General features: G+C 43.3%; 1 protein-coding gene across 1 annotated transcript; it reads left to right on the top strand.

Moving 5' to 3' along the window:
- The first annotated feature begins 7,216 nt into the window (after positions 1-7,216).
- Positions 7,217-15,964, top strand: LOC142742213 (perilipin-2-like). The gene is made up of 6 exons (XM_075851742.1): positions 7,217-7,399; positions 8,495-8,577; positions 9,081-9,333; positions 9,751-9,935; positions 15,281-15,412; positions 15,496-15,964. Exons 1-6 carry the CDS (start codon positions 7,255-7,257, stop codon positions 15,868-15,870), a joined length of 1,173 nt encoding a protein of 390 aa, XP_075707857.1. The 5' UTR covers positions 7,217-7,254; the 3' UTR covers positions 15,871-15,964.
- Positions 15,965-17,110: the final 1,146 nt, after the last annotated feature.

Raw genomic sequence — 17,110 nt, 5'->3', positions numbered from 1 at the left:
TATGTATTCTATACAAAAACATAAAAATAAAAATAATAATAGGTAAAAACATTAATAAAACAGGCATAATAGTCATTACTGGCTAAAAGATACTATATATATATATATATATTTTATTTTATTTTTTTTTATAATAAATGGTCTTCTGAAAATACACAACATTGAGCACTTCTGACAGGCATTTGGAATTAATCCACCTGTCATTTACACACTGTCAAAATTAAAAACATTATTGGCCCTTTTAGCTGTCAATCAGCACTTACCGTATTTAAGGGCGCCAAAACCGGCGAGTCACACCCCAAGAGGAAGCCGGAATGCCGGCGAAACGCGCGTCGGGTGTCTAAACCATACGAAAGTACGATACCAATGTATGAGGTCTAGCATCTATCAATAATCTGGAATAAATCCAGTAGTCAATCTAACTTTGAGCCCAGCTACTTTCTCCTGCCTGTCCTAGCTGGGAGATCGATGAAATTTTGGCGAACGCTGCCGAGTTAACCCACTGACAGCGTCCGCACAGTTCTCACAGCGGCATATAGAGACAGCTCAGCCCGCAATCTCGCCGAACGCTGACAGATGGAAATACTGCTAGCGTCCACTGTATCATCGTAACGGCACATAGAGATTGCTCAGCTCAAATACTTTACACAATCCTGCCCTACATTCTTCCAAATTTAGCGGTGCTAACGTTCTAGACGCTGACATAGTGTCCTCAAACTCAAGGCGTAGCAACGCAGGGCATCATACTAAAATTGTTGTAATATTGTCTGTCCTAGAAGCAGGTGTTAGCGATGGTTAGCGATGCACATGACACTTAATTGATGTCTAACCCACTATAAGCATCCAACCATAAGCACACTTCATATAGTGCACCTCACCACTTGCAAAAATTATAGCGCTGGTGATTGACATATATCATCTCGATCTGGATTGCCAGACTGATTAACTGACACACCACATTAAGTATAACCAACGGTGAATTCAAATTTCCCAGTAATATATCTATTGTGCTTTTACCCGTCATCTGTCACAAGGTGAGGACGTCAAGACATCTATTCACAACCAGCATTGATACAATCAATGCATGTAAATACAGCACATAATTGATACACTCAATGTATATAAATACAGCAAAGTTTTGATTCAAGGAGAATATGTGAATACAGCACACTGGGAACAAAAACTACTGCCCTATGGTTACTTAACTCTGATATAATAGACTTGGCTCACAATAGAGCAATATTAAAGCTTGTTATAGAGGAATATACTTAAAGCAAGTCTGATTATAATAGTGTATTACAGTAATTAATGATAGATAATTAATACTCAGGCTAATTTTGCCCAATAGGTGGTTGATAGGGGTCATCTACACCACAATATAAATAGACCCACATTGGATAACTTTTTTAATTAATTTAAAATCTTTAAATAAAGTTTTCTTATTTTTCACATTTCTATATAGGAACCAATACTCTTGTCCCACTTTCCCTTTCCTCAATACAAATTTACATAATATTGGTGGTATACACCATTTTGGTTCCAACACTCACTTATATAATATAAAAAGTGAGGGTATTTGCAAAAACCTCCTATTATTGACAAAGTTGTTGCTGAACTGCTTGTGTTTTTGCTAGCAGTTCTGCAATGCATTGTAATGAACTATATACAGGAAGCACCTAACAAACTTCAACACGGGTGAAAACTATGTCCATCAATTATTTCCTTTAAAAACGCAACAGAACTACAGCTTTACAGAGTCAAAAAACGCATGCAGTTGACCGCATGCGGTTTTCAAACGCATTAAAAAACGCGTCAACGAAGCAACGTATGGCCTTAACCTAAGACAGGCAGTTATACCCCACAAAATTGTTGCTAATTAACATTTCCCATATGTCTACTTTAGATTGGCATCGTTTTTTGAACATCCTTTTATTTTTCTAGAAAGTTTACAGGGCTTAGAACTTTAGCAGAAATTTCTGACATTTTCAAGAAAATGTCAAAAAGCTATTTTTACAGGGACCAGTTCAGTTGTGAAATGGTTTTGAGGGGCCCTTTCAATACAAACCCCCATAAATCACCCAATTTTAAAAATGTCACAAGTCAATGTATTCAAAACAGCATTTAGAAAGTTTATTAACCCTTCAGGCGTTTCACAAGAATGAAAGCAAAGTAGGGGTGAAATGTACAAATTTTTTTTGTATTGCAGAAATTCATTTTTAATCCTTTTTTCTCTGTAACACAAAGGCTATTTTCACACGGGGTATTTTGCAGGAGGAATATCTGCCTCAAAATTCCGTTTGGAAGTTTGAGGCAGATATTCCTCTCCCTGAACGCCGATTTTTGCGGCGATTTTCGCGCCATTTTTCGCCCGCGGCCATTGAGCGCCGCGGGCATAAAACAGCGCGAAATACGCTTTCTCTGCCTCCCATTGAAGTCAATGGGAGGTCAGAGGCGGAAGTGCCAGAAGATAGGGCATGTCGCTTCTTTTTCCCGCGAGGCAGTTTTACTGCTCGCGGGAAAAAGACGCCGACGCCTCCCAGTGAAATCAATGGGAGGCGTTTTCGGGGCGTTTTTGCCGAGTTTTGCGACGCGGTTTCCGCGTCAAAAAACTCGGCAAAATACTCCGTGTGAACATAGCCTTTAGGTTTTACCAGAGAAGCACAACTCAATATTTATTGCTAAGATTCTGCAGTTTTTAGAAATATCCCACATGTGGTCCAAGTGTGCTAATGGACTGAAACACAGGCCTCAGAAGCAAAGGAGCACCTAAATGATATTGGGGCCTTCTTTTTATTAGAATATATTTTAGGCACCATGTCCGGTATGAAGAGGTCTCGTGAGGCCAAAACAGTGAAAACCCCCAAAAATACACAATTTCGCAAACTACACCCCTCAAGGAATTTATCAAGGGGTATAGTGAGCATTTTGACCCCACAGTTTTTTTTTTGCTTAAGTTAGTGAAATCAGGCCGTGAACATGAAAATCAAATTTTTCTCCAATACAACGTAGAAAATGTACATTTTTACAAGGCATAAAGGTGAAAAAACACCCCAACATTTGAAAAGCAATTTCTCCCGATTATGGCAATACAGCATATGTGGTAATAAACTTGTTTTGACACACGGCAGGGCTCAGAAGGGAAGGAGCACCATTCACTGCAATGGTTTTCGGGTGCAATGTCGCATTTGCAAAGCCCCTGAGGGACCAAATCAGTGGAAACACCACAAAAGTGACCCCATTTGGGAAACTACACCCCTCAAGTAATTTATCGAGGGGTATAGTGACCATTTTGACCCCACAGGTTTTTTGCTGAATTTAGTGGAATTAGGGCGTAAAAATGAAAATCTACGTTTTTTTTCTAATAAAGTGTAGCTTTAGCTCAGATTTTTCAAAATAAATAAAAGAGAAAAAGCACCCCAAGATTTCTAAAGCAACCTCTTCAGAGCACAGCAATACTCCATTTGTAGTAACAAACTGCTGTTTGGACCCACGGCAGGGCACAGAAAGGAAGGAGCACCATTTGGCTTTTGGAGCTTAAATTTAGCTGGAATGGTTTTCGGGTGCCATGTCACATTTGCAAAGCCCCTGCAAGACCAAATCAGTGGAAACCCAACTAAAAGTGATCCAATTTGGGAAACTACAGCCCTGAAGGAATTTATCGAGGGGTATAGTAAGCATTTTTACCCCACAGGTGTTTTGCTGAATTTAGTGGAAATAGGCCATTAAATTGAAAAGCTACATTTTTTCCGATAAAACGTGGACATTTTAAATTTATACAAGGAATAAAGGAGAAAAAGCACCCTGGCATTTGAAAAGCAATTTCTCCCAATTACAGCAATACCCCAGATGTAGTAATAAACTGTTGTTTGGACACACGGCAGGGCTCAGAAGGGAAGAAGCGCCATTTGGAGTTCAAATTTAGCTGGAATGGTTTTCAGGTGCCATGTCAGATTTGCAAAGCGCCAACGGTGCCAAAACAGTAAGAATCCCCCAAAAGTGACCCCATTTGGGAAACTACACACGTTAAGGAATTTATCTAGGAGTATAGTGAGGACATAGACCCCACTGATCTTTAGCAGAATTTATTGTTAGGCCGTAAAATGAATATCAACATTTTTTCCACTAAAAAGTTGAATTATTTCATTTTCACAAGGCATAAAGGAGAAAAAGCTGCCCAACATTTGTAAAGCAATTTCTACCGAGTACGGCAATACCCCACATGTGGTGATAAACTGCTGTTTGGACACACGGCAAGGCTCAGAAGGGCAGGAGCGCTATTTGGCATGCAGATTTTGCTGGATTGGTTTTTGGGCGCCACGTCGCATTTGCAAAACCCTGAGGTACCAGAGTACAGTGGAAGCACCGAAGAAGTGACCCCATTTTGAAAATGGACATATGACCGAGCTCAGAAGTGAAGAGCACCATGCGCATTTGAGGTGTATTTTGGTATTTTCCGCAGCATTTGCCCACAATTGCAGGGCTCTGAGGTCTAATAGTAAAACAACCCCCGAAATAGTGACCCTTATTTTGAAAACTACACCCCTTAAGGCATTTTAAGGGGTGTAGTGAGCATTTTGCCGCCACAGGTGTTTTTTCATTAGTAATTAATGCGCAGCGGATGGTGCAAGTGTTTTTATTAACTTGAAACTTTTATACACTTTTTTGCAACTTTTTATTAACTTCTTTTTTTTGTCACACTAGGGGATTTGAGGTCCTGCATCTCTGATCTTTACTCTAAAACATTGCTCTACCCACGTAGTGCAATGCATTAGAGCTGTCAGTCATTCACTGACAGTAAGCCTATTAGGTCCCGTCTCTGGGTGGGGCCTAATAGGCTATCGTACGTGGCAGACCAGGAGGCCATTGTTAGGCCTCCGGTTGCCATAGCAACGATCGGCAACCTCACGATCATATCGTGTCGATGCCAATCGCTACAAACCACTAAGGTCTAAGGAGTTATTGGCAGGAATCGCAGCTAGCTCCATTCCCCGCCATTACAGTACAGTGTCAGCTGTAATATACAGCTGACACCAGCGGCTGATGTTGACGGCTCACCTCCTGAGCCTGCGCTATCTTCCTCATGCAGCGGGAAGCCTTCTGGGCGGGACCTAACAGGCCTCCGTACTTAGCAGACTGGAGGCCATTGTTAGGCCTCCGGTCTGCCAGAGCAGTCATCGGAAACCCCGCGATTGCATTGCGGGGTTCCGATCTGCTTGTAAACACCATAGATGCAGCAATGCATCTAAGAGGTTAATTGGCTGGATCAGGCTAGCTCCGGTCCTGGGCTAGAAGCAGTGATAGCGTTAAGCTATCATTGCTTTAAAACTGTTAACGCTATGACGTACGATTATGTCAGTTCACGTTAACAGGCCATCGCCCGTGACGTACTAGTAGGTCACAGGGCGTTAAGGGGTTAATGTTCTGCAGAAGACAGCGTTACATTGAGCAGTATTTTGTATTGTGGCATGGGCTTCGACTACGGGTGGTGAGGCCCCGGCGCCACCGTGTACTGCTTAGTGAAGTAGAAAGAGAAGCCGAGTTCTATAACATTTTATATTTACAAGCTAAACACAAATTCAAAGCTTCATTTTACAGAGAAATGTAATAAGAGGCTAATCTTTACTAAGGGGATTTATACTCATACGAGTAGAGATAATATCCATCGCAGCTCCTCAGCGTCACGCCAAATGTTCCTCAATTCGCCCCGAGAATACGCTTTTTAGTTCATTTGAAGGGCACTTTTTAACACTGGATCCACAATGCCGGTTTTTCTTTTCTAGAGTTTCTATTGACTGAAAAGTGGATGAAATTTGAGCTGGAGCTGCTGAGCTGCTTTGAACCTGCGGCTCTCCAGCACAGGAGACCTCTGTTATAGAGCAACTAATATAAAAGCTAATCCCTCCTCACCAGCTTCATCTCTTATTATCTAGCCTGTACTGGAACAATACATGAACTGCTCTATTGCCATGGACATACAGTGTAGAAATCACAATGTGCCGCTGACTTATGCTCTTTCCACACACGCACTCCCTCATACCCTGGACCCCTGCCTGTCGCGCGCCGCCACACTTCCAGCACTCAGGCGAGCAGACTGCATGACGTCACCGCGCCGTCTCACCAGTCAGCTGACTGACGGGAAGATTCTAGGTAACGGCGCCTAGGCAGGTGGGCGTGGCCATCCGCCTATAAATACGCAGACTCCCTGAGCTCCCTCATTCGTTCTTTCCTGCTCGTAGTTTGCTGTGTGTTACGGCTGTGGAGGCGCAAGGTGGCTGGCATTAGTTGCGTGCTTGGTTGGTTGGTTGGTTGGTCGGTTGGTTGGTCGGTTGGTTGGTTGGTCGGTCGGTTGGTCGGTCGGTCGGTCAGTCGGTTGGTCGGTTGGTTGGTCGGTCGGTCGGCGGCTTGAGGTTGTTGTCAGTTCTTGTCTTTTACTGTGCTTCTTGCTTTCTATAGGTTTTTACCTAGCAATATGGCTGAAATGGTGGAGCAGCAGCAACAGGTAACTATTAAGTGCCATGTTATGTATGATGGAAGGAAGAAACTGCTGTTGGCATCTCCACCCTGTTACTAATAGATGTATACTATGGCTGGGAGTCTTGTCAATGCAGTGCACGTATTTATAGTGTGAATTGTGCTACAGATCCGTCATAGGAAACTCATGCGATCTTTATATTGACTTCTCTATAACATGTTATTTACGTGTAAGGTTTATTCAATCAGACAGTAATATGTAGCAGTAAGTATTCTCAGCTGAGTGGAGTACATATGTAGCAGTGGAAACACACAACTTCCATAGTTACTATTAGTAATCTACTGTTGGTGGTTTCAGGTTGGGCTTTACTGTTGGCTGGTTCTGAGAGCCTCCCAAGATGTATCTGGAATACCCCCGGGACCCAGCTGATCAGAATAGAGGGGCTGTACTGCTCCAGCGAGCACTGCTGTCCCTTTAATGCTTGTGGCGTCCCCTTTCATTATATTGTTTGGTGTAAGAGCCCCCCCCCCCCCCCATACTGGTGCCCTATCCAGAGGACCGGATATCAATGTGTTCCTGTTAACCCTCTGGGTTCTGCTTTATAAAACGACTCCTGTAATCTTGGAATATGACTACGAGGTTTCTGTGCTTTATTAGGGACTATTTACAGGCATGTTTCGAGTCCTGGCCTTCCATTGTATTTCAGCGTGTTCTGCTCTTTGTACCTTTAGAATGTGGTGGTAAGGCTGATAAACCTCCCCTTGGTGAGCTCTACCTATGATATGGTGTCTTCTGTCTACGTGAACACCAGAGACAACCATCCGTACTTGAAGTCTGTATGTGACGTCGCAGAGAAAAGTGTGAGGACGATCACGTCTGTGGCTGTGACCAGTGCCATGCCAATCCTCCAGAAACTTGAGCCTCAAAGTATGTTTACGTATAAAGTGCGTTTCTTTACCAATGAAAGGGAGTAACTATCGTTTAGATGTTCGGGGTTAGGCATTACTCTGTATTGAAATGATGGTTTGCATGTGTGGTTCTGAGAAATTCTATGGGTATGCCATAATCTTGTGAATGTTCTTTTAAGGTGGTCTAGAAATAGAAGGGGGTGAGCAAGGCAATGTGTGCTTCACACTATGGCTGGATTCACACGAGCAGGTTACGTTTGTATAGGACGGAACGTATTTCGGCTGCAAGTCCCGGACCGAACACACTGCAGGGAGCCGGGCTCCTAGCATCATAGTTATGTACGATGCTAGGAGTCCCTGCCTCTCCGTGCAACTACTGTCCTGTACTGAAAACATGATTGCAGTACGGGACAGTTGTCCTGCAGCAAGGCAGGGACTCCTAGCATCGTACTTAACTATGATGCTAGGAGCCCGGCTCCCTGCAGTGTGTTCGGTCCGCGACTTGCGGCTGAAATGCGTTCCGTCCTTTACGGACTGAACATGCTCGTGTGAATCCATCCTTAGGCTGGGTTCACACCACCTATTTTCAGACGTAAACGAGGCGTTTTATGCCTCTCTTTACGTCTGAAAATACGGCTCCAATACGTTGGCAAACATCTGTCTATTCATTTGAATGGGTTTGCCGACGTACTGTGCAGACGACCTGTCATTTACGTGTCGCTGTCAAACGACGATGCCTAAAAAAGACGGCTCGTCAAAAGAAGTGCAGGACACTTCTTGAGACGTAATTTGAGCCGTTCGATTCCAGTGAAGAACAGCTCCTCATTACGCCCGTAATTCACGCCTCGCAGAACGCGAGTACATGAAATTACGGAGCTGTGTTCTCCTGAGAACAGCTCCGTAAATGTAGTTATCGTGTGCACATACCATTAGTCTGGAGCAGAGACAGCATAAGAAGCTTCTGCCAGGAGATCTGAAGTTCGTTCCATCCTAGCATATGAAGTGGGTTAAATGTCATGTTGGCTAACCGTCCCTGTATTAACAAGCTAGCCAAGGTCCTGGTAAAGACGTACGAATGACGCTGAGAATATTTACACACTTTCTCCTCCCTCAGTTGCTATGGCGAATACCATTGCCTGTGTTGGACTGGATAAGATTGAAGAGAAGCTGCCTATTCTCTATCAGCCGACTGACAAGGTAACTATTGGGGTATGTTCACACGCACTGTGTTCAGGTGTATTTCTGGGCGTTTACGCCTTTGAAAAAACGGAAGCTGAACGCCTACAAACATCTGCCCACTGAAATCAATGGGAGAAACAGCGTTTAGTTAATACGGGGTGACTACGCCGCTGTTTTAAAAAAACTGAGTGTAAAAAGACTCTCCGTAGAAAGTGCATGTCACTTGCGGCTTTTTTTGCAGCTGATTTTTCTATTGAACACTATGAAACGCCTCAAAAGAAGCTTCATTTTCAGCTGCGTAACGCCTGAGAATCAGAGGCTGGTTTCTCTCTAAACCGCTCCGTATCTTCAGACGTTCCTTATTTTGTGTGTGCACATACCCTTAGAATAATTTTGTGGCCCCTTATAAATGTAATTACAACTAACCTAGATTGCAAAACTGCAGTATCAATTGATGGGTGGGAGTTGATTTGGTGTGCATGAATCTAAAATGTATAAATTGTATTTGTTCCCTTTCCTAGGTTGTAGCGAACGCCTCAGAAGCAGTTGTTGGTGCCAAAGATGCTGTGATTCAGGGTTTCACAGGAGTAGTTGATAAAACTAAGGTGGCTGTGCAGGATAGTGTGGCGATGACCAAGTCTGTTGTGAACGGCAGCATTAACACTGTTCTGGGTAGCAGTGTAGTAAAGATTATGAGCAATCGTGTGGACGCTGCACTAACCAAGTCTGAAACTCTTCTGGAACAATACCTGCCGCCAACAGATGAAGAGTTGGGTAAGCTGAAACCTGCTTTAAACCAAGCTTGGGTTATGTGAATTTTGGTCCCTGCAGCGCACTTGGTAGTTACCTCATCAGAGGTACAACTCCTTTGCATAGGAGGGAAATGTTAAATTATCCGTAAGTAACATCACGTGAGCCTCTCTGGAGGTTATTGAGGCCTCCTAGATCAAGACCTACCCACTGGGGCAGTTCTCATATCAAACTTTCTTTTTTTGAGGCGTAGCTTCTATAAATCTACTTTACCTAGAAGCTGCATCTCTAAAAGTAAGGTGTCTTTATCTGGACAACCAAGCAGTCTGCTATGAAGATATATATTATTTTTAGTTAGTATGTGAGTTCACCCTTAGGCTGAAATTCATGTGAAACGTGGCTTGTACTGTTATGTGGGCATAACTAATTTCTCAATTTTAGCTAAGGAAGCCGCAAAAACAGAAGGCTTTGAATTGTCCGTTCATCAGCCAAGCTATTATGTTCGTCTGGGATCCCTCTCGGCGAAGGCCCGCAAACGTGCTTATCAACAAGCTTTGACCCGAATCAAGGATGTGAAGTGCAGAAGTCAGGAATCCATTGCTCAGCTCCAGAACACTGTTGACCTGGTTAGTAAATCTGCTTCTGTTTACTAATCTTAAAGCATCTGCATGAAAAAAATGCGGTCTTGTATAAGTTTCCACTAATTGTAGTGGTGTGTGTGTGTGTATATAACAAATCTAACTTGCAATGTAAAGGTCCTATTATGTGGGCTGCCAGGTCTCAAAGAAACCACATACTCCTTTCTTTTTTGGAGGTAGGCGTTTACCCAATCCATGCATAATAGAAAGACTAAGGCCTCATGCACACGACCGTAAAAACTCCCGTTATTACGGGTCGTAATTATGACCCCTAATAACGGGCTCATAGACTTCTATTGGCGACGGGTGCCTTCCCGTTTTCTCACGGGAAGGTGCCCATGCCGTTGAAAAAGATAGAACATGTCCTATTTCAGGCCGTAATAACGGCACGGACAGTCCATAGAAGTCTATGGAGCTCTCGTAATGACGGGTGGCTACATGTGTGCACCCGTCATTACGGCAGCGTTGCTAAGCGACGTCCGTAAATAGTCACTGTCCAGGGAGCTGAAAGAGTTAACTGATCGGCAGTAACTCTTTCAGCACCCTGGACAGTGACTACCGATCAGAATAAACCTGTAAAAAATAAAAATAAAAGACGTTCATACTTACCGACAACTTCCTGCTTCCTCCAGTCCGGTCTCCCGCCCGTTGCCTTGGAGACACGTCCCTCTCGACATCCGGCCCGACGTCCTGGATGACGTTTCAGGCCATGTGACCGCTGCAGCCAATCACAGGTCAATCACAGGCTGCAGCGGTCACATGGACTGCCACGTCATCCAGGGATGTCGGGCTGGATGTGAAGAGGGACGCGTCACCAAGACAACGGCCGGGTAAGTATGAATTTCTTTAACTTTTATTACAGAAAGGGCTGTCCCTTCTCTCTATCCTGCACTGATAGAGAGAAGGGGCTGCCGATTAGTGCAGTGCTATTTTGCCGCCAAAAAGGTGCTCGTAAATACGGGTGACACCGGACCCATATTTACGGGCACGGGTTCGTAAATACTGGTGCAAAACGGGTGGAATACGTGTGACACCGGACCCGTATTTACGGGTGGGAAAAAATACGGTCGTGTGCATGAGGCCTAAGGGTATGTTCACACGGCCTATTTACGGACGTAATTCGGGCGTTTTTGCCCCGAATTACGTCTGAAAATAGCGCCTCAATAGCGCTGACAAACATCTGCCCATTGAAAGCAATGGGCAGACGTTTGTCTGTTCACACGAGGCGTATATTTACGCGCCGCTGTCAAATGACGGCGCGTAAATAGACGCCCGCGTCAAAGTGACCTGTCACTTCTTTGGCCGTAATTGGAGCCATATTCATTGACTCCAATGAATAGCAGCGCTAATTACGGCCGTAATGGACGCGGCGTTCAAGCGCCTGCACATGCCGGTACGGCTGAAATTACGGGGATGTTTTCAGGCTGAAACATCCCCGTAATTTCAGCCGTAACGGACGCCCTCGTGTGAACATACCCTAACTCTAAAATAAACGGAGGGATGAGATTTCTGGGCCCAGGTTTGCAGGAAAGTTTTTAGGGCAGCAGCGGAAGTGCAGAAAATTAGCTTGTAGGGCTAGGGGATGCGAGGCAGATGACCAAAAAGTGCGTCCTCCAGATTGACTGGGACCCTAGCAAGGTCCATAAGCAGTGGTACACGTCAGCCACATCTGCCCTACGCATGAAGCAAGCCGGGTTGTGCAGACTTTCTATTGAGTCCGCACACCGCTAAACTGATTTCCTGAAAAAGCCAAACCAACTAAGCGGCTGAGCAGTTTTGTGCTTCGTTTTAGGGATTTTAGACTGCCACCAGTCCAAACTTCCGATGTCAGTCATGTCCTAACATTAGTTGCCCTTTAACCCATTCCCGCATTTGGGCGTAACTGTACGTCCAAATTCTGAGAGTTCCCGCATTTGGGCGTACAGTTACGCCCTGCAGATAAAGCGAGCACAGGAGCTGTGCGCGCTTTATCTTCAGCGGCTGTCAGCTGTTATACACAGCTGACATGGCGGTAACCGCCGATCGCAGCCATTTAACCCCTTCAATGTGGCTGTCAATGACGTCCGCCGCATTGAAGTGGTTGACAGAGGGAGGGAGCTCCCTTTGTAACCCCCGGGGCCCCCCACAATGGATCGTGGGTGGCGATTGTTGCTATGGCAACCAGGAAGCAGTTACTAGGCTTCCTGGTTGCCAAGCTACGGTAGCCTATTAGGTCCTGCCCGAGGCAGGACCTAATACGCTAACTGTCAAATGAAGAGTGACAGTTACGATCCACTGCACTACATAAGTAGTGCAAGTGCATCGTACCGGGGATCAGAAGACCAGATCTTCAAGTCCCCAGGTCAGTGTAAAAAAAAAAGTTAAAAATGTGAGGTAAATAAATAATAAAAACACTTGCCCTATTTCCTTGATGAACTCCTTTATTAGAAAAAAAATGAAAATATGAAAAAAAACCTATACATAATAGGTATCGCTGCGTTCGAAACGGCCTGATCTATAAAAATATCAAATTTTTACCACACGGTGAACACCGTAAAATTTTTAATAAAAAAAATGACAGCATTTTATTTTGTGTCTCAAAAAAAAATGTAAAGTTGCAAGTAATGCAAAATGGTACCAATAGAAACTACAGTGCGTCATGCATAAAAAAAAGCCATCCCGCAGCGATATAAACTAAAAAATAAAAGTTATGGCTGTCAGAATATGGCGACACTAAAACATGATTTTTTTTTTAGAAAAGAGTATTTTTACTCTATTTCTTGAAACGATTTATTTATTGAAACGATATAAATTTGGTGTCGCTGTAATCGTATCGCCCCGCAGAATAAAGTTAACATGTTTATACTGCACGGTGAACACTGTAACAAAAAAAACTTGCTGGAATGGCTGTTTTTTGCTTTCCTCATCTCCCAAAAAATGGAATAAATAGTGATAAAAAAAATCACATGTACCCCAAAATGGAACCAATAAAAATTACAGCTCGTTCCACAAAAAACACGCCCTCACACAGCTCCGTCAAGGGGAAAAATAACATGTTATGACTCTCAAAACGCAATGATGCAAAATGATGGCCCAGACTCCTTTTTTAGGGTCCAGTAGAATTTTACTAAATACCCCACATTGTCATATGCTGGACCCCACAGGTGGACCCTGTAGATGCAGCGGAGATGAGGAAACTTCAGGGCCTTGTGTGGCTTATAGGGCTAGTGAAGAAGTCAAAGATTGGGCAATACTGGAGCGCAGATATTTTGTATAATAACCAATAAACCCGGCCTGTGTATAAAGGATTGGTTCAAAGCGAACCACACCAATCCATGGATTATTCATTCATCCTATTATGACCTGTTGCCCAGCTTACATATGCCCTGATGTACTCCACAGTTTACATATGCCCTGATGTACTCCGCCCAGCTCACATATGCCCCCACATTATAAGCTGAAATACCACTAATAAACCAAGCAAAATCTGCACTTCAAAAGCCAAATCGTGGTCCAACTGAGCCTGGCAGTGTGCCCAAACGGCAATTTATGACCACTTATGGGGTATTCTGGAGAACCCGCTTAACAATTTATGGGATGTGTCTACGGTGGTACAAGCTGGGCACAACACATTGGGCACTGAAATGGCATATCTGTGGAAAACAGCAATTTTCAATCTGCAACATCTATTGTTTACTCATTTTTGCAAAACACTTGTGCAGTCAAAATGCTCATTACATCCCTAGATCAATTCTTTGAGGGATCTAGTTTCCAAAATGGGATAATTTTTTTGGGGGGTACCACTGTACTGATACTATAGCTCAATGCAACATGGTGTCAAAAACGAATCTTATCAAATCTCCACTCCAAATACTAAATGGCGCTCCTTCCCTTTAGAGCCTTGCTGTGTGTCCAAATGGCAGTTTATGACCACGTGTGGGGTATTTCCCTCTGAAGAAGTTGCTTTACAAATGTTACGGTGCTTTTTCTCTATTTGTGAAAATGACAAATTTTTGACTAATGCTGCGTCTTATTGGAAAATGTAATTTTTCATTTTCACTGCCCATTTCTAATAAAATGAGACACGGGGGGTCAATGTTCACTAAACCCCTAGATGAATTCCTCAAAGGGTATAGTTTCCCAAATGGAGTCACTTTTGTGGGGTTTCCTTTGTTTCTGCACCACAAGCCCTCTTCTAACCTGACATGGTGCCTGAAATATAATTTAAGAAAAGGAAGGCCCAAAAATCCTCTAGGTACTCCTTTGCTTCTGAGGCCGGTGTTTCAGTCCAGTAGCACACTGGGGCCACATGTGGGCTATTTCTAAACTTCAGAATCAGGGCAATAAATATTCAGTTGTGTTTCTCTGGTAAAAACCTTCAGTATTACAGGAAAAATGGATTAAAATGGAATTTCTGCAAAAAATGACATTTGCAAATTTCCCTTCCACTTTGCTTTAATTCCTGTGAAACGCATAAAGGGTTAAACTTTCTAAATGCTGTTTTGAGTACTTTAAGGGGTGCAGTTTTTAAAATGGGGTGATTTGTGGGGGTTCCTAGTATATAAGGCCCTCAAAGCCACTTCAGAACTGAATTGGTCCCTTAAAAAATAGGCTTTTGAGAAATTGCTGCTAAACTTAAGCCTTGTAACGTCCTAAAAAAATAAAAGGATGTTCAAAAAAAACGATGCCAATCTAAAGTAAACATATGGGAAATGTTAGCTGGTAACTATTTTGTGTGGTATAACTATCTTACAAGCAGATACATTTGAGTTTAGAAAATGCACATTTTTTGCAAATTTTCTCTAAATTTTGGTGTTTTTCACACAAATATTGATTATCGACCAAATTTTTTCACTAACTTAAAGTACAATATGTCACAAGAAAACAATCTCAGAATCGCTTGGGTAGGTAAAAGCATTCCAGAGTTATTACCACAAAGTGACATGTCAGATTTAAAAAATGAGGCTGTCATAAGGTCCAAAAGTGGCTGTGTCCTGAAGGGGTTAAGGAGATCTGTCATTAAAAAATAAATAAAGGGCTCTTTTGTTAAGAACGATCTATAAGATGCTCAGCAGGTGACCAGCCAAGAGGCACCATATTTTGTGTACTAGGTCTAGTACCACCTGCTAAATTGTTCTAGAGCCATCATAGATTTTTCTTGATAAAAGGAGTATGTACAGGTGGTGGTGAAGCTGCCTGAAAAGGGAGTACTGTATAGAACAGTGGGTTTTGGTGCTAGAACTCGTATTGTAAATGCATACCAGGCTTACTGTTTAATCCATATTGAGGGTGGGTAATCTTTGTAGTCTCTCCCACAACATCTTTCATATGAACATTACCCTGTTCTCTTTAAGATTGAATATGCAAGGAAGAACATGAATGATGCTAATCATAAAATCCACGATGCACAGGAGAAAATCTACAATAAGTGGGTGGAGTGGACAAAAGGCACAGGACAAGATAGTGGAGAAACTGAAAGCACTGAGGTAATGGTCCCTTCTATAAAATGTATGCTAGATCAGATCTGGTACACTGAACTTCTGTGTAATATGTTACTTTCCCTTCACAGCAAATTGAATCCCGCACTCTGAATATTGCCCGACACCTCACTCAGCAACTGCAAACCACATGTCTCTCCCTGGTCACAAGTGTTCAAGGACTTCCAAAGAACATTCAGAACAAAGCTCAAAATGTTAGTGCCTTGGCTGCAGATGTCTATCAAAACTTCCGTTCTGCCTCTTCCTTCAGAGAAATGTCTGATGGCCTCTTAACCACCAGTAAGGACCAGTTCACAAAAATGAAGGACTCTATGGATGATGTGATGGACTACTTGGTTAACAACACTCCACTAAATTGGCTGGTAGGTCCCTTTTACCCACAACTGGCTGATAGCCAACATGGGGAGCAACAAGTTGATGGGGGTGACTCTGCCAACAAGGAATGAGAAATTCTTCATTTGCATAAGTGACTTTACACTTGGTCAATGAAGTGGGCAAACCCTAACTAATACTACACCGTTTATTACACTTCCAACCCCTTGTGAGGGACAGATGGTGGCAACGGGCCACATTGCAGTTATGAGGATTTGTCTCATTGGCCTCTGTCTTACACTTGGGTATTGATGCCAATATGTCACTTGTATCACTGATTTTGTGTAAATGCTACTCTTTATACTGTTTTTGTTCACCTTTTGAAGTTCATAAACTACCTGCATTGATTGGTCTGTGTTAAGGTCCTGTGTTCATAGAACTGATAAACAAATCGGATAATAAATTTGGTAGTGCACACTGGTTCTAATTGAGAATTTCAATGAATCGTGCCCCTGCAGTAAGACAAGTCCTCACACTAATGAGGCAAGCGCTACATAGTGGTAGCAGTACCTAGCTACTGTGGACACCCACTTAGATGGCCTATGTCTCAGTGACCAGGATAGCAAATGTCAGGTTAAGGGAAGCAACGCACACAGCATATTCATGGCGGATATGCAGTGTCATACTTTGCAGCGTATTCGCCCTGAACACCGCAGGGAAAGCTGTCTGAAATTCTGCACCACTCATGTGTTTTCCAGGCGTATATTATTGCACGTGCGTTCTTCCTCTGACTACTGCTCCGGCCTCCCTGGATGACACTGCAGGCCATGTGACGGCTGAAGCCTGTGATTGGCTGCAGTGGGCACATGGCCTGCAACATGATCGCTGTAGGTTGGACTGGTTAAGCCGGGAACTCTGGGTAAGTATACATATATTCTTCTCTTCCCCCCCCCCCCTTGCCATTTTTGCAGCAGTCACTGATTCTGCTGCAAATGTCACAACACCACTTTGCTTGTGGGTTTAAGCACCCCATTGAATTCAATGGGAAGAGCTAAAAACACATCAATTAACATTCAACGGTTGACGAAACTGCACTGCAGGTCAATTTATGTGCATATTTTTCCAGTATGGGGATGAGATTTGTTGAATTCTCACCCACACTGTTGCTTCTGTAATACGCGGCAGTTTCCGCAATGATTCCATTGTGGCAAATCTGCAATGTTTACGCTGTCTGTTTGTACCCTTTAACTTGGGTTTTGTGGCATCCATTGCCAAAACTGGTACGTCTGGTAACGTAGAATTAGGGGCTGTGCATTGCCACACGGGTTCTGACTCCCTGTATGCAGAGTTTCTCCCCTAGAAGTATTGCTTCCA

This window comes from Rhinoderma darwinii, chromosome 1 (assembly GCF_050947455.1).
Source record: "Rhinoderma darwinii isolate aRhiDar2 chromosome 1, aRhiDar2.hap1, whole genome shotgun sequence".
In the NCBI taxonomy this organism is placed as follows: domain Eukaryota; kingdom Metazoa; phylum Chordata; class Amphibia; order Anura; family Rhinodermatidae; genus Rhinoderma; species Rhinoderma darwinii.
The sequence above is the reverse complement of the archived record's forward strand: the minus strand, read 5'-3'. Positions and strand labels throughout refer to the sequence as shown.